Source organism: Megalopta genalis, chromosome 5 (genome assembly GCF_051020955.1).
Source record: "Megalopta genalis isolate 19385.01 chromosome 5, iyMegGena1_principal, whole genome shotgun sequence".
In the NCBI taxonomy this organism is placed as follows: domain Eukaryota; kingdom Metazoa; phylum Arthropoda; class Insecta; order Hymenoptera; family Halictidae; genus Megalopta; species Megalopta genalis.
Window position 1 is genome coordinate 18,578,150 of NC_135017.1, and position 25,381 is coordinate 18,603,530.

At 40.0% G+C, this 25,381-nt stretch overlaps 2 protein-coding genes across 13 annotated transcripts in view; both read right to left on the reverse strand.

The window, feature by feature from the left end:
- Positions 1-462: 462 nt before the first annotated feature.
- LOC117220471 (uncharacterized) lies at positions 463-14,277 on the reverse strand. Of its 4 annotated transcripts, none has more exons than XM_076522518.1 (8): positions 14,188-14,277; positions 13,105-13,603; positions 11,493-11,697; positions 10,997-11,249; positions 10,816-10,920; positions 3,782-4,044; positions 3,344-3,694; positions 463-3,270 (listed from the first exon to the last, which is right to left on the reverse strand). In XM_076522518.1, exons 3-8 carry the CDS (start codon positions 11,607-11,609, stop codon positions 2,659-2,661), a joined length of 1,701 nt encoding a protein of 566 aa, XP_076378633.1. In that variant the 5' UTR covers positions 11,610-11,697; positions 13,105-13,603; positions 14,188-14,277; the 3' UTR covers positions 463-2,658. The 4 variants fall into 4 exon arrangements, with proteins under 4 accessions (XP_076378633.1, XP_033326341.1, XP_076378634.1 ...); XM_033470450.2 differs by lacking the exon at positions 14,188-14,277 and adding an exon at positions 13,668-13,832; XM_076522519.1 differs by lacking the exons at positions 10,816-10,920; positions 10,997-11,249; positions 11,493-11,697; positions 13,105-13,603; positions 14,188-14,277 and adding exons at positions 4,334-4,943; positions 8,827-10,649.
- A 1,440-nt stretch (positions 14,278-15,717) lies between these two features.
- Positions 15,718-25,381, reverse strand: part of LOC117220473 (fatty acyl-CoA reductase 1) — a 70,447-nt gene continuing 60,783 nt past the window's right edge. For all 9 annotated transcript variants that reach the window (XM_033470456.2, XM_033470453.2, XM_076522520.1 and 6 more), the window contains 5 exons: positions 23,431-24,239; positions 22,331-22,579; positions 21,663-22,012; positions 20,586-21,182; positions 15,718-20,162 (listed from right to left, as the gene is read on the reverse strand). In XM_033470456.2, coding sequence (XP_033326347.1) covers positions 20,021-20,162; positions 20,586-21,182; positions 21,663-22,012; positions 22,331-22,579; positions 23,431-23,643 — 1,551 coding nt within the window. In that variant the 5' untranslated portion in view covers positions 23,644-24,239 and the 3' untranslated portion in view covers positions 15,718-20,020. The remainder of the gene's footprint in view (positions 20,163-20,585; positions 21,183-21,662; positions 22,013-22,330; positions 22,580-23,430; positions 24,240-25,381) is intronic.

Consider the following 25,381-nt stretch of genomic DNA (forward strand, 5'->3'; position numbering starts at 1 on the left):
TTTAATAATTTACACTGTAATAATTTACACTACATGTGCCATGTAATATACACACACAGTGTATTGTATAGATAAAGTAATAAATAGGAAAAAGAGATTTTTTTAATCTCTCGTTTTTATTCGTACGTGTATATATATAAACAATGACCTTGATAATTACCTTTCGAAATGAAACGTTCCATTTTTATAAATTTGTTGAACAAATGCAAGTCGCTGAAACATCATAGCATGATGTAAATTTTGTAGTTCACTTTTATAATTCACTAAATTTTGTAATTACATACTACCTTGGGTTAAATTATTAATTTAATATTAAAACAGGAAAATATAGGAATTCAATTTCGGTACAAAATTATGAATCTGTTTATACAATATTATACAGCAGAATAACATATACAATCTAAACATTCTACTACGTTTGCTGATTGACATTATTTTGTTAAGTAATTGAAACAAAACTGAGACATTTTGCCATACATTACTATAGCAATTTATTTATAAGACATAATTTCACATGTTACAATGTACACATACTTTCCAATCATACATGTATTTTTACAGTAAACGTAGTTCCGCAGCTAGCATCGATTTGTAGTACGTGTCATATACGTAGAGAGTTACTTTTACACAATTTATATGAATAAATTCGAAGAAAATTGCGTATGTAACTTTTCTCGAAAGAAATTTACCGAATCGTCTAGTAACCTAAAGATGGAATTATAGTACAGTAGAAGTCAGGTCAACGTATCGTCAGTTTATACATATTTCGACAGATCGTCTTCGTAATCTTATGTAATAATAACAGAGGTTCGCGACTAATATATAAATGCATCAATTTTTCATTGATTCAATAATATTTTACGCATCAAAAACACAAGATGAAAATTATAAAACTTTTTACATGATTGATAAATACTAACGTTGTACTGTTTTCTTCAAATCATACTGTAAAAATTGACTTAAATTCAACAGGTACAACTTTTCAATTTAAAAAGAACAAAAGCTTATTACACAGTGTTCATACGCGAGTAATTAAATTAAAAAAAAAAAAGATGAAGCGTATAGAGTTTTTAGCAGAATTTGAATTAACGATTTATATTATAAATCACAAAATTAAAATGGATAAATCAACTACTAATCGGCAATTTAAATCGACTTTCAAGTAACAAGAGTTATTATTAAACTGCGGATTTTATGCATTTATAGTGTATTTGAATATAAAGATTACAATAAAATAAATTTGGTCAAATATTTGATAAAATAACCATTTTTGTTTCGACCTAAAACGTCGATGATCGAGCAAAGCAATTCCAGCACTTTCCTCACTTACAAAATTTGAAATTTGCATCTGTATCCGCAGTCTAGATATTATGAAGGCATACGTGTAGGTCGATTTGTTAACAGATAATTTGTAAATAAAAACGTAGAAGCTGTGTATTCTGTACAAGCTTCCACATATACACACAATAAACTCGGTTATAGGTACTCTGTAAATATGTACAATTAATTAGTAAAATTACGATTGTAATCATTCTAAATTTAAATCGTACTCTCTAGCGTAATCTTTCGCATGGAAAAGTCAATTTCGAACAGCGAACTTGGAGAACATGCTCGAAAGATATATACTGCCGCTACGATTCGTATAGTGAATGGTAAAAATAGTTTTACTTTTTTTTAAATTACGTACGCTCTATTTACACTGTCACTGAAATATTTGTCATGATTCCCATAGAGCAAATTATATCGTATTTTGCATTTTGACTTATCAAGACCCAATGAGAGTGAAAACTAGGTATGTATATACCTAAAAGTTCATGGCAACAATAGATTACGGAAAACAATATCACAAAAGTAGTATATTTCTTCTGTCGTTATAAACATTTCATTTCGGAAGGTAACTATCAAGGTCATTGTTTTTTAAAAATTGCATTTCAAACAATTTAAAGAGTAAAAATCTATTTATTACGATTCTATCGCAACGCTGCGTTAAATCTAAGAATTTTTTATCGTTTTTCAGTAAACAATCTAAATATTAAAGAAATACTTTCATTTAGAGTGTTGAGAGGAAATTGAGAGAGAAATTGATTTAGATAAACTTTGATAAAATTGAATTTTACTATAGAATCAGATTTTACTTTATCCATACGAATACTGTCTCCTCGCTACAGTAAAATGAACAGATCTATTATATTTATATTTTCAACGTGAAGAATGTTGAAATAATCAAGTATTTTTATCAGATAAATTCGTACCAAAAAATGCAAGAACTTATGAAATGACCTGATACGCAGTGCTGTGAATAATTCTAAACCTAAAGCAACTTTTACATTTTTACTGATATTTAAACAAAAATATGTACTTCTACTTTATGTATTTTTACATTATAACTGAACGGTTGTAGGAAATAAAAGAAAATCCACGAAAAATTGTCGGAATAAGTATGGAAATTAATACTAAATACATATTTATCCACAACTTAAATAATATTTTGTTAAGCTTTTGTTTAAATATCAGTGAAAATGTAAAAGTTATTCTGAATCTATAATTATTCACAGCTCTTACCTTTCCCAAAAGAGATTCTCGAAGAGCCCTTACATCTTGCTTGTCAAGGAAAATATCTCCTCAAACGGATTTCATTTAAATTTATATTCTTTATTACTAAACAGGTTTCTTTTCTTTTGAAGGCTCTTCTTTCTCAACCTCACTTCTTTCACCATCTTCGAGTTCAACGGAACTGTAATCCCTAGACTCTTCCTTACTGTCTTTAATGGAGGCCGTTTCCGTTTCCTCGACTATGTCTTGTTCCTGTTCTAGAAAGTCTGTAGGTACAAATTCCATTTGATCCTCACTGTCGTTTATGTCGGGTGGCTCGGGTATTTCACAAAAATTGATTTCCCTTTCACCATCGATTATTTCGTTACCACCTGGATCATCGTCTTCGTGTAGACTCATAAGCTTCTCGAAGTTTGAAGGGTTCGAACTATCCTCATTGTTTTCGGGGAATATCGTAGGACTTAGGGGTATATCTAACGGTTCCATTTTGACCGTGGTGGTGGGCGACGACGGGGTCACTGGCCGTTGTAAGCGTATCTTTGTGAACGGTTTTGGCTCAATTGTTTCTGAATATTGCCGTTTCTGCGCGCGTTTCGGACTAGATGGTGTAGAAACTCCGGAAGTGGAAGCTTTCTCTTTGGTCTCTGATGCGGCTCGAGGAACTGGTTGAGTTGTTGCTGGCTTGGTTTGCGGGATCAGTAGCGGTGGTTTTGGATTCTAAGAAATATATAGAAGCATTGTACGGCATCGATAAAACGTATAAACATTTCATGTAAGCACAAGGTTTTACCTGCGAAGAAGGATTTGGGCCAGCTAATCCTTTCACTTGCAGTGCTTCAGCTGCGTTCAACAATTGCGGCAATTTGTCATGGGCAACGTTAACTTCCCCTCGGTACATGAATTTGACTAGCGCTTCGACTTCCCAGAATTTAAGGTCTTTCATTAATATAATCGGATGCTGGCATGGATTCTCGCGTAACAGTTCCGCAAGGTAATCGCTGCACGACGACAGTATCATTTTGTGGCATTTTAACGAGCGACCCTCGCAGGCCAGGGTAACGTCAACGAATTGTTCGGAGTCCAATAGAGACGGAAAACTGTTTTGCATGTTACTGTGGTAACTGTTCCATCTCAAGCAGACCTGAAAGAGACAAGCATTTAAGTGATACCGATAGAGAAAGACGAGCGTGTAAATAATACTTTGAAGTAGAGTTCCAAATGAATATACCTCTGTGGGTTGTTGATGCACAATATTGTGTGGTAACCCTTGAGCAGGTTGCCGGGGTGGCATTTTAATGGTTGTTGGCGCAACTTGTTTGACTTTTAACGGTATCGTTTTTAACACAAGAGTCTTTGGTTGTCGTTGCTGTTGCTGTTGTTGTTGCAGCTGCTGCGGCATTGGCGCTGGAGCAATATTTCGTAAGTGCGGCCTTACCAACGACTGTGCAGCTATCCTAATGGCCTTAGTGGTCGTATTAGCGGGTGGTAATACTGTAAACGAAAACCTGTTTATATAACATATAAACGTAAACAAGCTAGCTAAAATAAACTGTTACTTGTTTTGGCATGTATATCGCCTACTAAAAACGGAACTATAATTCTCCAGAGGATATTGGAAAAAAGTCAGCATAACAATGTTGCATTCTTGTCTTTTTATCATTGTATCGTTACGAAGAGAGAGAATCGTCTCTTTAATTTCCTTCTACTTTCGTTTATGAAATAAAGACGCGGCACAAGTTCGCGTCTCGCGGCCGATAAAGAGCCAACAACTGTGATTTACCGTGATAACGACTGCCGACCAGTCTGCCACCGTGGTGCACCCTGAGGTGTCGATGAAGATTCGTGGTACCGCATTGCCGAGGATTCGCGCCGCCTCTGACCACGACCGCTCCGCAAATACGGCACTGTGCACGAAGCGGGTCGTTCGCGCACAAGTCGAAGTGTGCCCAAACGGCGCTAGGGTTGGTCATAGCCCGAAGGCTGCGTGCATGCGAGCGGACGCGATGCGTAGCGCCCGCGTGGCGTCCATCCGAGGAAGGCGGCGACGGGGACGGCAGCTCCGCCGCCTCGAGGTAGCAGTCGTCCTCGTCCTCCGGCTCCTGCTTCATCGCGACCTCCTCGAGCCGGATGCCCTCCACGATATCTTCGGTGGACGACGTGACTGGGTCGGTGTCACGGTCCTCGTTCAGAAGACGGCGCGCAGTCAGCTTCACGGTGTCCTTACAGGCCACCAGTACAAGCCGACCCGCCGTCGCGGCCGTCGTGCTCGTTTCGGCTGCTCCGAATTCAAATCCGACCCTACGCCTTGCCTATCGCGTTGTTTCTGCGATTTCGCTGTCTCTCTTCCACTCTCTCTCTCTCTCTTTTTCGCTCGTTCGCTCTCTATTTTTCTGTGGGATGAAAACGCGATGCTCTAAGAACACGTAAACACTGACGACGATCTCGACTTCGACGCTCGTTCACACTCGGCTACAACCCGGATATATCCCTTGCGAGTAGACTGCGGATTTTATGCATTTCACGCACAGAATAATCTCTGAGTAGATCGAACCGTGATGGAGTAGAACCGTTGAGACAATGTGCAATGCTTGGTCGCATCGTTCAACCCTTTGCGGACTCTTGTTGAAGGATCTCAACAACTCTTGTTCAAGGCTCTTCTTGAAAAGGATCCAAAGTATTTTTCTCTGAGAACCAGGATCATGTTAAATTGGAAAAACTGAACGATTAGTTTGTGGTAGTTATGAAGAATTTTTCATCTACCGTGATAACAATACCGACAAAATTATATAATTGACTCTGTTATATATACTTTTTTCATTTTAATCGGCGGCTCTGATAGGGGGGATCCAGAGACTGCAGTATATGAACATGTTATTTTTCAAGTGACTCGATGCGTTGACAGCAAGTTTCACCACACCTTTTCTTGATAGACAAGCATCTCATTTTTCACAAGATCCGCAGGCTACTCGTGGGACACCTGAACACGTCGGACAGCTTATTATTATACATTGATCCCAACAGATTTTTGTGAGACGAGCCGAACGAACATGTAGCGAACGAGCAATGATCGTCGAGGAGACATTGAAATGTTTCTCGTCGATTCGCAAGAAACCGGAGAACCGAAAATAATCTAATCGTACTCTTTTTAAGCCTTCGGATAGCTCTTTTTCATCATTTCTCTCGTCGCCTCTATTTATTATGCTTGCGCACTTGATTTGATGCGTTTTAAACGTAGCGCGTACAAATTCACGGAACAAAGTGGAACGAAATCGGTCAAGTAGGATCTATCGATGACAGTCAGGATTAGACCCTCGAGTGGCGTGTGTAAAACATTGCTACTTGAAATGGTCGCAGATGAACGGCGTCGGACCTGGAAATTCTACACGCGGCATTTCAGGAGCCGACCTAAATCGTCACCGACGTCTCCCCATTTGATCGGTTTTCTATTCCGTGTTGTTCCGTCGATCTCGCAATTAGCACTGCGAGAACAATGCTAAATTGAGTTTATATTTTATAAGCTGTCGAGAGTTGGAATTCCAACAGACGTTTGTTGGCAACAAACGCAAGCTTCGTGTCTCTAAAATGATTATATTGTATTATGATTCTTTTTCCGGTTATAAAACTTTAAGAGATAATGATTCGCGTCGATGAACCATTTTTATCTATATAATTATTTAATCATAGGTCGCGGTATGTGTTTTTTTTTGGACCTGGCTATACTAAACTTTGAACTTCACCGTCTTTTATTCATGACTTGTGCTTTGATTCCACGTAGAACAACTATCATGTAATGCGTATGCATAAAACAAACGTTGATGCACAGTGCTAGCGAATTTATATAACTTTGATTTACATTTAGAGCACATTTCTGAGGGCGAGCAACGCGAATTAATTATCGCGCGAGCGTTTTATCGTCTCACAGAAATCTATTAAAATCAGATTCAAATTACTCAGATAAAATCACACATTTGTATATCGTAATTTAAGTAAGTTCAGGTAAAAATTTTAACTTTTTCAAATCGTTTTAAATATAGTCCTTTCATACATACATTCCAGGCATTCTTGGTGGTGTTATGGTGGGGTGCTAAAAAACTTGTATTTTTCACTAAGTCCAGGAGGTATGTGCACAGCGAGATTTCTACGTTAAACAAGAGTTTCACATTGTCGATAATTTCAAATTAAACTAATGTAACTATATTATACTAATATTTCTACTACGAAGAACTTGTTAATTTCCAAGAGTTGATCTAAGGGAACAGCTTTTCTCATTATGTGCACAGCTAACAACTTACTTTTCCACATTTCAAGATACTTTGTTGAATTAATATTGCGCGGTGAATTCCGACTATATAGGCTTTTCATCATTAATTAGTGTATCTCTTCTTAAGCATTGATAAAATTGGCTACGACACTGGTATTATCGATTTGCTCCAAACGTAATAAGGCGTCTTTTTAAGTTGAAAACGTCGGAATGTCTCGTAGATCGTCGAAGATACGAAAAGAATGTTACCATAAATGTATGATAAATGTATTTAAATGCATCACAGGCAACGGTTACCACGAACGTGATTTTGAATTCGAGACCACGTCCAATAATATACATTTCAAAACGTTTAGTATTATTTAATTAAATTTCCCCTCCTCTTTTAACCAATTAGTGTGTATTCGGAAAGCTTCACTGAAATGCACGAACGTTGAACAGTAATTAATCGAAGCATTAATTGCAATTTCATACAGAAATGAATAATGTGAACGATATTACGGGCATCGGTTAAATAATATTAGGCAATACGCTGATAAAATCGAGTTGTTGAAAACGGTTAAATTGGAGTACCTATACGAACGAAGAGATAATTTTTCTATACAAAAACTTGCAACGACTCGAAGATACAAAATTCAAATAAACAAAAAAAAAATAACGTCACTTATAATCCGCAACATAGTGCTTAGTAATTTAATTACACTCCGATCGGTAGAGAATCTACACAACGTTTCTGTTGGACATATCGAGAGATCCGCCGCATGCCTGTCCCTAGATACATAACTGTGTCATGTCGTTTAACCTGTTCGAAGTGTCGAGATGAATGAAAAATTACGTTCTTCTATTATTCCTGAATGAATCGATTATAGTAATTGAAAATACATCGCGATTGTTATTCAGCGCTACATCCTATTCCATTACGATAGATTCGAGGAACTTAAAAATATCTCATCTTCGTGCTTCATTTACCGTTTCAATGGAGAATTAAATTTCGCATTTTCTGCTTCAATTGAAAAGATTGTATTCTTTCATAACAATATATATAGTTACGCGTATCACCGTGAAAGAAAAATTTGATAGAGACTAAAATGACCTGCAACGTCTACAAGATTTTACCGACAAGAGGACACGTTTATTTATTATTATTGTTCGAACGAAACCAAAAGATTAGTTGGACACTTACGGATGACAACGTAACAGATGACAAAGATATATCTATGTAAAGTCTTATTGAACCGATCTGCACACAGTTTAAGCGATAATTTGTCACCGCGGTACACTTAAAAAAACGGTGTTTATAAAAAGCGTTAACGATAATCGTCCGGTGAGTAGATAAAATACGTAACGCGCGTTCTCGCGTTGTCCCTTTCCCCCCGCCGGGCCGCCCTATTGCTCCCTCTCATTTTAGCATATCGTGTCATCATCCAGCAGACGACGCACGGATAATACGTATTAACGATTTATCCGATGAGGAACGTACGATACTGGTACACGTATATTACGTAGGAGTAGATCGATATTACGCTAGAAAGTCGAAGCCATGAAAAGCTCCTCCGGTACACGCGCGTGTAGAAAAGCGCACGTTTCTCGGTGGGGATGCCTTTTGGTTTCTTCTAACGAGGAGATAGAGGGAACGGAACGGTCGAAAAATCTCTACGGAAAAGTTCTCTACTACACCTTCTGTGCGAGGCTCTTTCTTCTCTTCTCCCTTCTCTGTTCCGTATTCTAAATCACCCCACCACTTTTCCCCGTCCCACAATCAACGCTTCTAGCTTCGCAGATTCGCTCTCCCCGTCACTCTTTCACGGACACGGTACTCCGTCTCTGTCCCCCTTTCACGCTCTCGCACACACTCGTGCACACTCTCGCACACGGTCAGAGTCTCTCCCTCTCCTTCTTGCCTCCCCGAAGATCTCGCTCGAGCGACCGGCTATAAAATGGCAACCGTTGCGACCGAGCACGATATCGAGTGGCACACGCCACTGCTCGTCGCCTGTGTCTCTCTACCGTACCTCTGGGCTCTTTTTCCTGCAGTCTGACTTTCTTCCTTCCTTTGTTACGTTCACGCGGTGTCACTTAACCGTCTCCAGTCGTTCGATCCGCGGCCGCGAACCGGTTCGATTTCGTATCGTGTTCCGGAGAGGATCCGGGTGCTGTTTTATCGAGAGCCACGCGACAGAATTGATTGGCCCACCGAGCTCCGCGATCCGTGCTATTGCCACGGCGCTGTTCGAAATTTCACGTTAGGAAAGAGAGAGAAAAAAAAAATAAACTGGCACCGATCTCTCTTCTCGCCCGCGTTCGTTCTACCAGCGAGCTCTATAGCTGACACGAAACCGACACTGACTTCCTATCGCGTATATATTCCCAGTGTGTGGCCTATCTTCTCCCGTACAAACGTATACACGATTACCGGTATCTCGGGCTCTCTCTCTCTCGCCGCGTTCGTGTATCGAGCGACGGGCACAAGGTATATAGTTTTCTTGCTAGCCGTGTGCTCTCTCTCTCGTGTGTGTTTTCGGTGTGTGCTCCCGTAACGAGCGAACGATCTCGCCGAACCGAACCAACAACGAGGATGATGCCCGCCGAGAAGGACGCGCGTGCGGTATTCTCGATCCGATCGAGCGAGCCGTTGCCGAGTGCCGAATGTGCCTCTTTTTTCCACGACGCGTTCCGACGGACCTCGCTAGAAGAGCGGAACGATTTTCCCCGAAGCCGAACCCGGGAGTGACTAAAATCGAAATCGGTGGACGAACAGGGGCGCGTCAGGACGCGCATGTGCGACGGCGCCGCCGGTCGTCGACGCATATTATCCGTGCCGTGTTTCGTGTTGCTATCGCGTGCGCGTTCCCGGGTCTCTCCTCGCCTAAGGAATTACTAACCGACCTGATCACGTTCGACTCGCTCTCTCGCCGGCTCCGCCGCGCGCGAATTCTCATCGATCGGGAACTGGGAACCGCTTCGCCTCGCTTCGCTTCTCTCTCCGGCGGCTACCCTTTTTGCCTTTTTTTTCTTTTTCTCGCGCGCATCTTTAAGATGCCCCCGCCATCTTGGGACGCGAAATGTGTCGCCCGTTAATCTCCTCGCGCGCGACTCGGCCGCCTCTTCCTTAGCGCGTTAATTTGTTGCTTATCGATCGCCTTCGTGTGCCACCCGGTCTCTCTCTCTCTCCCTCTCTCTCTCTGCGCGTCGATCGTACCTCCGAACACCGCGATGCATATAATCTCTTTGTTGTGAAACGTTCACGCCAATCGCCATTGTTGGGACACGTTCCCGGGAAAATTGAAAAATCGGTTCTCGCAGATCTGTTCTGCGGATCGTTCTCTCGAATTTATTCGCAACCCTCTCAAGTCACGTTTGGATGCAGCGATCGTCGGACACTATTATGCGATAGTTTCTTTTCCGAAATATTTACTGAAAACTTTGGAAATCGACAACACTGTGCAATTATTACTGTCTCCATTTCGAAATCGAACGTCGTTTCGTTATAGTTACAGAATATCATTATTAAATGACAAATGTTAGTTTTATGTTCTTTTATATTATCCAAGGTTACGAATTGTTCTTTTATCGATACTCTTTAGATATGTAAAATGTGGGATCTCATTTGTAAAGGAATGAAATTTTGTGGTATAAAGAAAAGAGCGCTCGTTAAACATAACTTCCTACTTTACTAATATAGTGAACAATTCCTAATTTACTCTATTTCATGTTTTATTAACGTTTGTTCCTGAATTTGTGTTTTTCTTTTTTTTTTAATAATACAAGGAACAGTTTTAAACGCCTTATCTTACGTTGCGGGCCGATAAATTCCGTTATTTATGTACACATTTTGTTAATTTTATTTTCAGTTCGATTAACATCTAATTGTATCAATGTATCCTCTGAAGAATCCTTTATTTGTGTATATTATGTAATATAATTGACATTGAAAGAATACAACAATGGATTACGATTATTATTGAACAATCTGAAGCGAGTAGAATGAATTATACACTTACCTTTTCTGGCTGCCGGTCGTTTCCGTCGCGCCGGCCTTCGTTCCAGTGGAAAGTTGTCCTGGAGTATCATCGATGCGTTGATAGAGTTTTTGTTCTCTTCGATGTCTGCGTAAAATGATTTCAATGAACAGCCAGAAAACAGAACGAAGTTCGGGTCTCAATGAAACGGAACAATGCTTACTTGTTAACACGGAAGGCTTGCCAAGAGCCAAGTATCGTTTCCTGGCGACCTGCGCGGCCGCAAAATCAGGCTTGTGGTTATGCTCCATACGCACTCTCGGTTTCGTGCAGGTTGTCGTCGTGATAAGGCTGCCCCTGCAATGCATCGTCCTACCAACGCACCTCCATCGAATGTTGTACGGTTGTTTCTTGTGCAGCGTGTACATGAAGCCACGGTGAATCAATTTCGGGCCACCTTTGTTCGACAGTACGACCTGCAATACAATAAGTCCAACACGATGAATATGTTTCTCGATTTATAATGCTCCTAATGTTTGAAAATTTGCCATAATTAAGCGACATTTAGCAATAAATATCGGCGCGACGTAACGCGTCGAATTAAAAATATTTAACATAGCTTTTTCTATTTATTTTTAAAGTTATTATTAGCCTATGCAGAGAATCGAATGTTTTTGTCAAATCTTTGTAAGCTTCGAGGATCTTCTTCTTTCGCCCACCTCGGCCACGTTTGGATCATCGTCGCCGGAATTCTCGATCGGAAGGCCGAACGACGTAGACGCTTCTTCCTCGTCCTTTATTTTGCTTTCACACACGTTTTTCGAGCCTCGTGACATCTTCTTGCCTGTCTTTCTATTTATTTCCAACTTGTAAACACGCCGAGCCTCACTGGAGCATGTTCGTTACCCGATCACCTGCTGCGACCTGCAACGTCATCATAATAAATAGGTAAATTAGATAAAATACGTTACTTCGTGTATATTAAAAAGAAAAAGAATATAGCGATTACTTAACGCTGTCGTAACGTAATAATAGAAAGTAATAAATGTTGATACATGAAAAGATTCTGGTGAAAACGTCGGATCCTATTTATTTCAAGCATGACGCATATAACTTAATGGGCAAGATAGATGGCAACGTGTAATTTATACGATTGAAACGTGTCTAAAATGTCAAAATCCAACGTAATTTTCTCCAGCGAAATGTCTAAGAATACGAATTTAGAAGAACGATTGACTTTCGTTGTTTCAACGTTTGCCAATTAATCGTGACGGGACGCTTCGTTGATTAGAGATTCGCGCAATCTGCATATCCTGAACGATATACGCTCGCCACGATTTTCGCAATTGCATCTGTCTGCCGAGCTTCTATTACTGTGAAATCGTTTAAACGTCTCCGTACCTATGCATGGTCCAAAAATAGCATGGTACGGAGAGATGAACAGCGGTCTATAGAACCACAGAAATCGTGCGTGCTAGAAATTTCAGCGTGCCTGGTTATTTCGTCGCGAAACAATTTTCATCGCCGTTTTTCTCGCACGAAATGCAACAAATATTTGTAAACACGGTACTTCGCGAATGATCGATTCACTAAACAGCAATCATAATATTATCTATTTGGAACGATAAAGATAGATATTCGATTTTCTCGAATTTGCTACTGCACCATACCACGGTTGGTTGTTACAAATGTTATTTATTTATTATTTCCAGCAGAAGTTGTTATTCTTACACAGAAAGTAATCTCTATATCGTTTTCTACTTTACTCATTGTTATTGACTTATTTTTATGCGATTTTCGTGCACGGTATTTGCGTACTTCGCATATTATACAAATATATCATAATTATATATGCGAGGATATTAATTGTGTAATTAACTTTTTCATTCTATGTTCGCATTATGACTAATTAATGCGAATATCTACGAACTTGCATATTCTAAAATAATTAACATAATTAATATATGCTTTCACATTCCTGCGATACGAATATTTCTATCTCACTCTGTATATATAAATTCCTCGATGCGAGCTATCAACGTGCGTTAAGTAGTTTCTGAGAGTATCAACTTTCTTGCTATTTTAACTTCAATGTGGCCAGAAATGTATTTCAAGAATAACAAGAATATGTATATGCGTATGTATGTATGGGCGTGTGCGTGTGTGCGTGTACAACGATTTCGTACGAACACAAACATACGAATCTATCAATTTCCCTACTATTCATTTCTCTACTCGGTTCGGTGCCAATCAATTTTATAAGTCCCATCCTCGGGACCATCGATCGCAACTAAAGAAAGGTTGGTAATCGAAAAAAACAACAATACTCACGTGCTGTTGACGCACAAAGTCTATCCACCACGAACTCGCTGGAACGAACTAATTACAGCTTGCATTACATACGGATGAAAATATAATTTTGTGAAAAAAAGAGAAAGAAAAATGAGACAAAAAGCAAAAAACCAGGCTGAAAGATGTGCGACGATCGAGAGAACGGAACCGCGGTTGTCGGTTTTCAGTCTCGGTCGAGATGTATCGATAAATCCAGCAGCGGTCGTGATAGCCAGTAAAAGCCACAGCCAGGTTATAGCCGTTTTCGTCGGGACTGTCGAATGGCCAACAAAAATGGCGAAACTCGGATGATCGGGTCTTGCGCAATAAACACGGCGGACCGGAGCGTGGAATATGGCACCGGACAAGCGCAATCAATGAACGGCACTATGGCACCGTGTTACGGAGCGTGTCCGTGCAGCGCAAACACGATCGTTTTCTCGCTTTTACCATTCAAGTGGAAGCGGCGCGCGATACGAGCTTCTTCTTCTACAGGTTCCTAAACATTCGAAACGTTTTCATTAACTTAATCGTCGGTCGTTCGTTGCCTCGATATTACCCACCGATCCCATTGATCACGTGGTAATGGTCACACGATTGTTCTTCGAGCGAGAACCTTTTCGTCAAAACAAACACGTAAATAGTTACGGTGATCGTACCGAACTTTTTCACGTTTGTTTATTTTCTAATTGTTTCCACTCAATGAATCATCCTTTCCGCATTGGAGAAGCATTTCGAGCCTAAAATAGTTCATTGTACGATTCGATGTGTGTAACATTTGAACGATAAAATATATTTCTACGGTGGTATGCGTATTTTATAATAAACATCGTAGCCAAAATGTACCGTGAGCAAGCCGACACTTTTACTAAATAATAGACATTGCTGATTGTCTTTGTAATATTTTCTCTTGGAGAGAACAAACGAAACTTTTGAATCGTTCCGGTGAACGACGCGTGAGAAGAAACGAAACACGTGTATTTTGATGTCACATAGCCGAACGAAAGAATGTCCCGTTCATTGATGAAGCGGGCCTCACCAATTCATAACGAGAAAAATGTATTTTATCTTAGCCGAACAAACCTTATCTTTCTTGGTCCATTCCTAATTGTTATCTTTTCTTACGACCAACGAGTAACGTGCGAACGTTACGTTCCGATTGAACACGGTCTTGTTCGACTCCGATTTCTGCCACCCTGTCGCGCCATCTGTCGGGAACGGGAATGGCTTGTACGATTCTACCGCAGACTTAAAATCGTTACAGACGTCTCACGAAACGTGATTTTACGATCACTGTTCTGAATTACCGGCGGTGAATTTCGGAATATTAAGGATAGTTCGTGCATAGCAATTTCTTATTTATTTATCTTTTTTTCTTCAAAAAATGAGGCTTCAGAAGCTCCATTACCATTTCCGTGTCGCGGTCAACCGTTACCGATATTTCAGAGATTTAAGCTTCTTAGCGAGGATCGAGTATTCTTTGTATACTTTGTTTGTACTACGGCACGTTTTACGATTTGAAAACCACAACATATTATAGATAATTAAACGTATTTATAGGAACATGTTAATGATTTTCACATGATTTTGCAGCCGATTATCGAAGTATTTTGCCACTTTCCATTTCGATTCTCGTTACGTGCCTGTTAAGACGCAAACAACAGAGGCAACAGAGAGTTGTCAGTGAATAATATAATGATCTCTTCACAAAGATTTCCAACTTTTCTATCAATTCTGTGTTCCAAAAGGGGCATGGTAAAAGATTCATTTGCGATGGTTCATTGTTTTTAATGTAATTTAAGTAAGTAGTACAGTATAATGTGATAATTAAATTGGTTATATTAAATATTGTTTCCTTGTTATGCACTGTTTAACCAAATAATGATACAAACGAGACTAGCAAGTGATGATCTTCGAATAGCGCTACCCCTTTTCTTTCATTTCTTTTCTCCTTTTATCCCTAGCGCTAAATAATAATTACTTTTATCATTTCTTTACGGCATTAATCGACTGCCGTCAACTTGTTCTCTGTCTCCCCTTTTTATCTTTCTCTCTCTCGCTCTCTCTCTCTCTCTTTCTTTCTTTCTCTCTTCCTCTCTCGCACACTTCCTTGCGGGTATTCTCTTATTGTGTATTGGCAGCGTTTGATGGATTGCAAAATAATAGTCAAAGTAAGCCCATTCGAGTTCGGAATAGACGATCGATCGAATTATAGGGAATGTGTTATGATCGTGAGAAAAATGAAATTATAGGCGATTGAAGAAATGGATCACGACTTAATCATCTTAAAGGCACAGGCAACGTGTAGCATAAAAACGCATTAATATACTGACAGCGTTCGGCACTCGGATCGTGTCAAAAAGCGAAGATATTTTTGGATTAGTCGAACATCTTAATTTCTGAGAATTGTTCAATTTGCGTCGAAGATATAACACACCTCTCAAAGCGACCACTGCAAAGTCGCGGCACGACACTAAAATATATGCTGAATACGAGAATCTTTTCGTTTTCCATTTGACATCGACGTTCTATCAATTTTCCTCGATCACTGTGCCAGTGATTAAAAAGAAAACATAGTTATTCAAAGGATTTAGTCATTTGAATGTGCAAAGGTTTGGTATAGTGTTTTATTTGGAAGAAAAGGGCTTTGTGCTGAGGCTCTTATTCTAAGAAGAGAGTCCATTGGATGACAGTTTCAGCCACCAATGGTGTTTTGCGACGAAGTCTATTTTTTAACACGAACGCACAATATGCACAGAAATTACTCAATATAATTTCAATATAATAATCAACGATATTTAAAGATCCTGGATAATTTAACCGACACATCGTCTCTACCTGATTATGTATAACGTTTTCGTTTGCTTGTCGCACGTAAAATTAGCGATTTTATTGTCAATTTGCTGCGAAAGTAGAAGATAAAAAGTTCAGTTCGTAATTAATATTCATATAGAACTCGATCTATGGAAGCGATAAGCAAATTGTTCGAAATGAGAAACGCGTTGGAAAAGCAAAAGATATTAATCAGTGTTCTAATGTCGATACGTTCAGAATTTCGAGAAATATATTTACCAAAACCATAGAGTTATCATGTTCGATATCGGTTGTCGGAAATGTAATGCCCTGCATTAGGGGAACCTATGCGAATCACACATTTGCAAAGTTCAACCGCGAAATTAACATTAGCGAAAACGTATCCATCATAGAAACACTTACAAATGTACAAGGGACACTGAAAAACATTACACGTTTAATCACTTGGCCGGTTTTCCACGTTTCATTGCGTATGACTAGTGACATTAAAAATGTAGCATAGCGTAGACATGCACTTGGTATCATATCGAAAGAAAACTTCACCCTGACTAATCCTTCCGGGTGTGTATAAAGTATGTCGGTAAATCATATAGAGTGTTCTTCTTCGTCATAACCATCACAAGAAAATGTAGGAAAGCGTTTTGCGAGAATAATGCACAGAATATGCTACGGATTCGATAAATAAGAAAACAATACATTCGAGATACTTTTAATAAACTTTCATATATTTTCCTAGTAGTCAGGAATTATCGAACATATACTCTGCGGTAATGTTAGAAAAATTCCTATCTCGAATACTCTGTAAATGGTCAAGCTAAATGAAACACTCTATATAAGATACATTACATCGTTTGATTCACTTGGTTAATAACGTTATACGCATTTCACGGATCACTGAAATCATGAATAATTATTTTTTTTTTTATAAGACTGCGGAATTTATGCATATATAGAGTATGTCTGTCGTGTTTAACAACGAATGCCTCAATAACGATTTTTATAGAAACGGATTAGAAGCGATGGAGTGAAAAAGTATGTTTTCTTTTTTCATTTCGTCATAAAGTACAGTTGTCCTCCTTCATAGGTTTTTTTTTCTCTAGTTTTAATGAATTGATTTTTATTATATTATTATCTTACATTAGATTTCTAAGAGTGATATTACAAACGCTTGGGCGTAATTAATTTGGCACACCTCGGTAAATTTCTGTTATTATCAGGTAATGGTAGAATATTCTAAATCCGCATAAAGTTCCGCAGTCCCCGGTTAGCATATGAAAGAAGATCAAGACCTGTACCATAAATTTTCGTAGAGAATTACAAGTAAAAGCTTCTTGTGTGTTTTGAGTGTCCTAGATTTTGGAAGGATCCCTGGATATCGTGATCCGATATCCGTGTCTCTTTGTAAATGAACATTGGAATGTGTACTGTACATAGGACGCTGCGGTAAAATATATATATATATATATATGTATATATATAATACGTATATCGGGATACAGTGGCGAAAACATGCGTTGGACAAACTCTAATACACACGAATGAGTCACGAAAATGGATGCACGAATTATATTATATAAAATCGTTCTCCTCGTTAATATCAATAACTTGTATTTACAAATTTGTCACCTCTTCGCCTAACGATTCTAAGTTCGGCCAATCTCGTCACTTTGGTCGATGAGCCGCCTACTAACAATTACATTACGTGCGAAGAACTTGACCGGAAGATAAAGATAAGTTGCCAATGCCTTCAAAATTTCTGCGCCAGTAACTATGACCATTATACGCGTAAGATACGTAGCGATATTTTCTCTTCCCTTACTTTTATGGCGAACGTTTTAACGTCCCTGTTGACGAATGATTCTATTTACTGTGTTGCCTTACGATGGCAGTTTTTGGGAACCATTAAATGCAGGCAATGTACACCTGGTGTGTTGGTAACGCCATAATCGTTCGTTCAAAATGGCGAATACACTAAGGACATTCCTTGAATTTGGTTTCCGTTTCAGTTTCAGTTTCAGTTTCACCAACAACAAACCAAGCTACACACACTGGTGTAATTTTGATTATAATTCTAGAGCTAGAGTTACCATTAAAAATAAAGGAAGCAATGTTGACGTCAAATATAACATATAGATACGTAAAATTTTTAATTGTTACACATCATACTTAAACTCCAAAAATGTCTGCTACACTAGAGCTTTACGAAGACCTCTTCTTTTTACAAATTCCTTATTTATACTACTATCTTAAAGAATAACGATTACATAATAAAAGTTTTAACACTTTAGAAATTCCGATTCGTCAATGGTGAAACCGAATAAATCGAACGTACATGTTCTGTACATAATAAACATAGTTGAATATCCGTCTATGTATCTCACGTCGCAATGTAAATGAACAAGAAAATATCGGAATAGCGACAACACAAAGGCACGACGAATTTTTAACTCCTCTAGCCGGCATCTCAATTTTCCATTACGGTCCTTTCGAGTCTAGAAAACGGACACACTACTTCTTCTTCCATGGACAAATGTACCTGCAGTTTGGAAACGAACGTATCCGCGTTTACAAGGAAGTTGTGACTAGGATTTAAAGACTGTTCGGCGTTAGACTCGGAAGGATTCGATCTCGGGGCAACATTTAATCCTTTCTATTCTTTCCTCTGTATACAGAATTATGTTATATTAAATCGTGAAAAAATTCACTCCAAGAACTATATCGTTTGGGAACCCACTTTCTAAAAGGATTAAAACGCCCCGAGCGCGTAGTTTACGGTATCACTTAACTTATTCCATAAAAATTATGAAAAAGGGAAGGAAGTCAGCGGGCATTAAAATTTTTGGCCATGTTAAAATACATTTACATATACATATATGTATATACATATTATATACATATATATATAATACATATACATATATATAATATATATATATATATACTTTTATACTACCGCATTCAATTTATTTCTACAATTAATATTAAACCCGGGTTTACCATGTTTCTCATTTGGCAAAAACAAAGCAACAGGCCGCGCGTCTTCGGCAACGGAATATGGTAAAACCATGTCGACGATAAAAATTCGCGGGGATCGGTTTAAAGCATTGGAATACCACACAAATTACACAACGATTATTAGCGGAGCAAAGAGCGGAAGAATTTTTCAACGCAGAATAGACGGTCCTGAACAATAAAAAAACACTGGTATCATTTTCGTTCGCCAAGCTAACCAGGCCACAAAAAACATCATTTACAAAAAGCTCAACGAAATATGTCCGATACTGCAAATGAACAAGGTAGGTGGAATATATATTTGAGCAGTTGTTGGACTGCCGGCTCATGGAGTTCGTCGTACTCGTTTCGAAGTGGCGGTGTGCGCGATGATGCTACCGCAAAAAACAATACCGTGACGAACGTCAAGGAAGTCCGAGGACAATGATCGCTCTTCCAGAGACTAACTTGATCGAATATCCCTAACGTTGCGTCATTACAAATCGACGATATGCAAAAAATCGATGTTCATGAACGAAACGCCTTGACGGCATCGAAAACGCGTTACATAAGAAACGGTCGATTAAAAACGAGCTTTCTTTCTCTCTGTTCTCTTTTTTCTTTTTCACGGATGCTGTCTCGAACAAGTTAGACGACGCGAGATTCATCGCGATAGCAAGAAAGAAAGGTCCTTTCACTCTCGTCGAAGGATCAACTTTCCAAGTAACAAAGGATTTTTTATAATAAATGTCTCGGAAGCTTGTCGGGTACACGTTTTGGTTTCTCTTTTTTTCAGCATTTTCGACTCTGCTTTGTCTTGTTCGTATTCTCCTTTTTTTCGTTCTTTCTTAAAACGTTTTACTCTTTTTTTTATTTTCTTTAAACAACCGACACACCTTGCAGAATTACACCTCTACCGAACGCTAATTTACTTACGAACAAATAGAAACATCAAAAAGGCCAACCCATGGGATGTGTGAACATAGCGATTTGTCGTCGGGAACGCCGAACAGTGAAGTCGAATGACAATTCGCACCTTTAAATTATGCTTTACGGTTAACTTGTGTTTCTTAAGACGCTTCTCGCGATCCTTGGCAACGGTTCTGCGCCGTCAAACAATCATACGGCACATGCGTAACACGATAGACAGCAGTGAAAAACATGCAGTTCGGGTCACGGAACTGCGCAAAAACAGGAAACGCAGCACTACCAACAGCATTCCGAATTCAAGTGTTTTGTGAATCCAATATAATCTGAAACAGAAAAATTAATAATAAAGCAACCGGCCAGCACGTCGATACACGCTTTCCTAGAATGTTATTCAAAAATCCGATGTTCTGAGACTGTTACCGGAGAAGATAAAATCCATACGTGACTACTGACAACAAAATGAATTGCTGGAAGGAGGAATCGGTCAATACATTAGATTTTCTACTCTTTTGGAATCAGCTTTCTGCGTTAGCACATTCAGCTTGATACGAACGTTTTCATAGATAATAATACATGGAATAAATAAGCACTTTATCGGATATCATTAACGCCCTCTATCATCTTCTGTTCCTACCGCGCCAAATGTTAGAACGGAACCGAACGAGAACGGTTGTTCGAATATTTATCTCGAAGCCGGCCTAAAACTGTCACAGAGCTCGAAGCATGGCGCCCCGGAGGTCGCTTACTTTTTAATATGTGAACGAGCAGCTGGTAGCGTGTCCGGGCTCTCCTTCAGAATGAAGTGTCGAATCCCAAGTATATAATGCTCCAAATACGACGGCCAGTCGATTTGCCGGACGTCGAACATGAAGATTTGTCGGTCCTCGGGGCTAAGTTGTTCGCCTAATCGTCGAACGTTATCATCCCTGAAGTTCCACTGCTGCGTGCTGAAGTACTCGAGGCATTGGGTCGCTTTGTGGAGTTTCGTTTGTATGCCGACCATGGTCGGCGGCTTGCCCCTCAGTCGCAGAAAAAAGTCTAGAATGTGTGCCGGCAGCATGTGCTGGAACAGCGTGCACATTTTGTTCACTATAGCGTTGGAGCGGCATCGGCCGCCCGGGTACCAGATCGCGTCGTTTGGCGGATGCATGCGGGTGTATTTGAACATCAGCTCGACGAATTGTCTCCAAGTGATCGGGTTCTGTTGACCTGTACAACAGTTGTAGATCGGGATCGACTTGGTCCGATTCGTCGCTGTCCTCCATGCTGCACAAATCATCAAGTTGATCACTATGTCGACTGGCACCAAGTCCGCGATCTTGTCCTCGTGACACAACATACTCCTGCGAATAAACCATAAAATCATCGTTAACAATCTGTTCCGTGAATTACGATCTGTTTGGTCGACACATTCTATTCCTTATCCTTCATTTCTGCATGACTAACTTTACATACAATACAATTGTTTATATACGCTATTCTATATGCACACCCGCCTAAAAATAAGCCCACAAATCCCACAGAATCAAGGAAGATTATTTAACACTGGCGAGTTCGCTATCGTGCCGGAATAACGGTTATCATTAATAGCTCGTTAACGAAGCCGTTGCCAAGATTTTCGCCAATGAAAAAGTTACATCGAATCTCCCGAGGAATGATCAACGCTGACATCTGGGACACCCTGTGTAACACTCGGGCTTCTGTTACGTCGATCTACAACGGCGTCATTATTATGGAAGAAAAAAGTGGCACCGGTCTCATCAGCAGGCGCGGTACAGCATTCTCGAGAATATCAACCTGTCGGTGGTAGAGGTTCATTGTACCTGAAGAAACCTTTGCCGGCGGCGGCTATAATGCCGGTCGGGCCGTTCCAGTTGTCCACCCATCCAGATACCGGCTCTTTCAGCGAGGACAACACGATCGAAGGTCTGACTATCGCGACCGGCAAGTAACCGGACTCCGACTGCAATAGCCTCTCGGTTAGGGCTTTGGTGAACGTGTAAGTGTTCGGCCGGTTGCCGATCAGAGTCGGCGTGATATTGTCCACCATCCTGGCGTCCATGACCTTCGTCAACGCGATCACGTCTTCTGGTTCGGCCGCGACAGGATAAATCTCCTCGGCGACGTCTTTGCGGTCGCAATTGCAATATGCCGTCGACACGTGGATGAGGGCCTGGAAAAGAATGATTCGTGTTTCACACACACACACCCACACAGAGGGGACAAATCGAGGTTCGATTGGGTTTCGGTGAGAAGTAGACTAGTTGGCGCGCGACAATTGCTCGCACCTGGCCGCATTTCGGATTACCCTAATTGTGACCCACAATTGGTTCTGTTCTTCATTGACACGCTTTGCTGAATTACACGAACAGAAGAGATGGATAACGAAAAAAAAAACACGGTTGCGTGCAGTTAATGCGGGAACAACGCGCGGAACACGTGAGCCGTGTAAAAAAAAAAAAAATGGGGTGAAGGGAAATGTAAATCCTACCTCCAAGTTGTCCATGCGATGGCACAGATTTAAAAGCTGTTTAGTACCGACTATGTTGATGGTAACGGAAAGCTTTAGCGCCTCGTCGAATTTTATAGTGGCAGCGGAGTGGAAAACGACCGACACGTATCGTATGAGCATATTCTGATCGGCCTCCGAGATTCCCAATTCCTGTTCCGTTACATCCCCGGAAACGGGAATGATCTTCGAGAGCTCGTTCGGCGCGTCCCGTCGCAGCTTCTCGAACAGCTTAAACAAATTTCAAGCACACGTTAAGCATATTGAAAGGTGCACGAAAACGTGTCGATTTAATTTCAGGCGAATCGTCCATCGCATTTTATTCTTAGCTGGTGTGCATAGAAGAATGAAAGTATTGGAAACGATACTAACATTAATATTTAATTTTTATTAGTATTAATATTAATTAATATTAGTATTACTATTAATATTAATTAAATTAAAAAAATGTTCTATAAAACAAAGCCGCCCGATTATAAATATATCTACACACATTGCGTTTTTCAATAGAACTCTAGTACAGGCTGCATGACTCAATATAGTCATTAGAAACGAATTAATATTTTTTCGAATCAAAGAAATTGTTAGCATCTGGCGAAACGAAGTCGTTTCCCTCTATCCTAACTCACATTTCCCGTCTTTTTTAATACAACGCACATTTCCATGTTATTCCATGTACATGAAATGAATCCATTTAAAAGCTCTACATTAATCTCGAAACCTTGTCTGTGTAGTATTATATGCAAAACGGTTCATCTAAACAATATTCTAATCAGTCGAAAAACATGTTTGAAACACTCTGGAAAACCAGTTGGTCCAACATCTCAAAAGAATTTATGCACGAATTGGACCAATTTTAAAAAGAAATTATTAACGTAAATTCTCCGTAAATTCTCTAATTCGCTCAGATTGTACAGTAAATTCTCCCTGATCGACGCTCGGCTCGAAACAATTGGGCAAAACGAACAATTTCAGAGGAGAAGATACGATTAGCCTCGCGGCTCGTTTCTTTTTACAGTTATACAGTCACATTTTGCGCAATTCGCAGGGAGACTTTACCGTACAGCAGGGGCAATCTTTACCGGTCCGTTCAACAACTCCCGCAGCCTCTGCTCCACGTCCTGTCCTTTCTTCGGTCTGATCAGCAAATAAATATTTTTGATACCGGGACAGGATCTGAGTAACTTCTCGACGAGCACTTTGCCCATGAAACCGGTGCCGCCTGTGATGAAGATAGACCTGTCCCTGTAGAAGTCCTTCACGGACGAGGATTGAGTGGCAGTCATTGTGCTCATTTTGGCGTTCTTCTTTCGCAGCGAAACGAAATAATCCTTAATTACTTCCCTCTCTGGAAACGGGGCGGCCCGTAGGAAGCTTCTCGCGCGCTATCAAACAGCCTCCTGCTTCTTCTTCTTCTTCTTCTTCTCGCTTTCTGCCTTCCTTGTCCCTTCTCTTCCTCGATAGGCGTCTCTTATACTCGAGATCAGAGAATAGCCCCAAAATTCCGGTTATCCCGCGGGTCCTCTTCGGCTTTTTCTTTGGTCTCGATACGGTCTCTCTTTTATCTCCTTCCTACTTCTTCCTACTTCCTCTTCCTACTCTTCTTACACTTCTTTCTCGCCGCTGTATCTCTTCTCGTTCGTTTTCCTCCTTTCTCGCCTACTTCTCTCTCTCTCTCTCTCTCTCTCTCTCTCTTTCCTTCGTTTTTCTCTCCTTTGAACTGTACAGTGGAAGAAAATCTCGCTCAGAGATAGGGGAACAGACTTCTCGAAAGACAGAACGAAAACTGGCACACGTTCACGCCGTTCCGGGTTTTTCCATGCGAGCTACGAATGGATTTAATTTCTGCCAGATTCATCTCGTGCCTCCTGCAACCGCTGCTTTCGCTCAGCTGGAAACAGAGAAGAAAAAATAGGACCGGAATTAGCGTCGTCGTCGAAAGTCCACGCGAATTAATTCTACCGCCTCCTCGCCCCCCCTATACGCGTCGTCATCGCGATATTCCTTTTCCTTCTTTCCCTTTCTGTTTTTTTTCCGGACAGGTTAGAGACTTGCGAAGAGCGATTTATCGAAACGAGCATGTCGAACGAACGATGCAATGCGTTCTTCCCTCCCCTCGTGTCTCGCGCGACTTTATCGGGCTGAAGCTGAAGCAGAAATGTTTATCGATCGTCGCGATCAAATCCGCGGTTTCAATGGACGCGTTCTTCTATTTCAGGCGGATTATTCGTTGCCCGTTGTTTTCGTTGTTATTGTTAGAAACGCGGATATTTATGCGAATTTTATAGCGCTGATTTTCGTTCCTTTTTCTCAAGCTTGATTCACGGTTTTACGCCGCTCGGAGGACGTTCTTTGGTCGAAACAGGTTCCACGAATTCGTGAATTCACGACTCGATGGAATACGTTTCTGAGAAATTTTTATCTAATCGATTTATTTGTTTATTTTTAATCGATTTATTTATTTATTTTTAATCGATATTTATTTATTTATTTATCTAATACTCTAATTTATTCCCAACATTATTATTACGATCTACGGTCGGAAACATTTTCATTCGATAAATCCGTCGCTGCGGACGCAAATTAGAATAATAATTTATTCCAACATTATGTTCCCATTGACGACTTACGATCGCAAGTTGCAAAGTTGCATCTTCGAGGAATTTATTCGATAGATTTGTCGTCCGGGACGCAAATTAGAATAACAATTTATTCCAACATTATTGTTCCCATTGACGACTTACGATCGCAAGTTGCAAAGTTGCATCTTCGAGGAATTTATTCGATAGATTTGTCGTCCGGGAAGAATGTTAGAATAACAATTTATTCCAACATTATTGTTCCCATTGACGACTTACGATCGCAAGTTGCAAAGTTGCATCTTCGAGGAATTTATTCGATAGATTCGTCGTCCGGGAAGAATATTAGAATAACAATTTGTTCCAACATTATTGTTCCCATTGACGACTTACGATCGCAAGTTGCAAAGCTGCATCTTCGAGGAATTTATTCGATAGATTTGTCGTCCGGGAA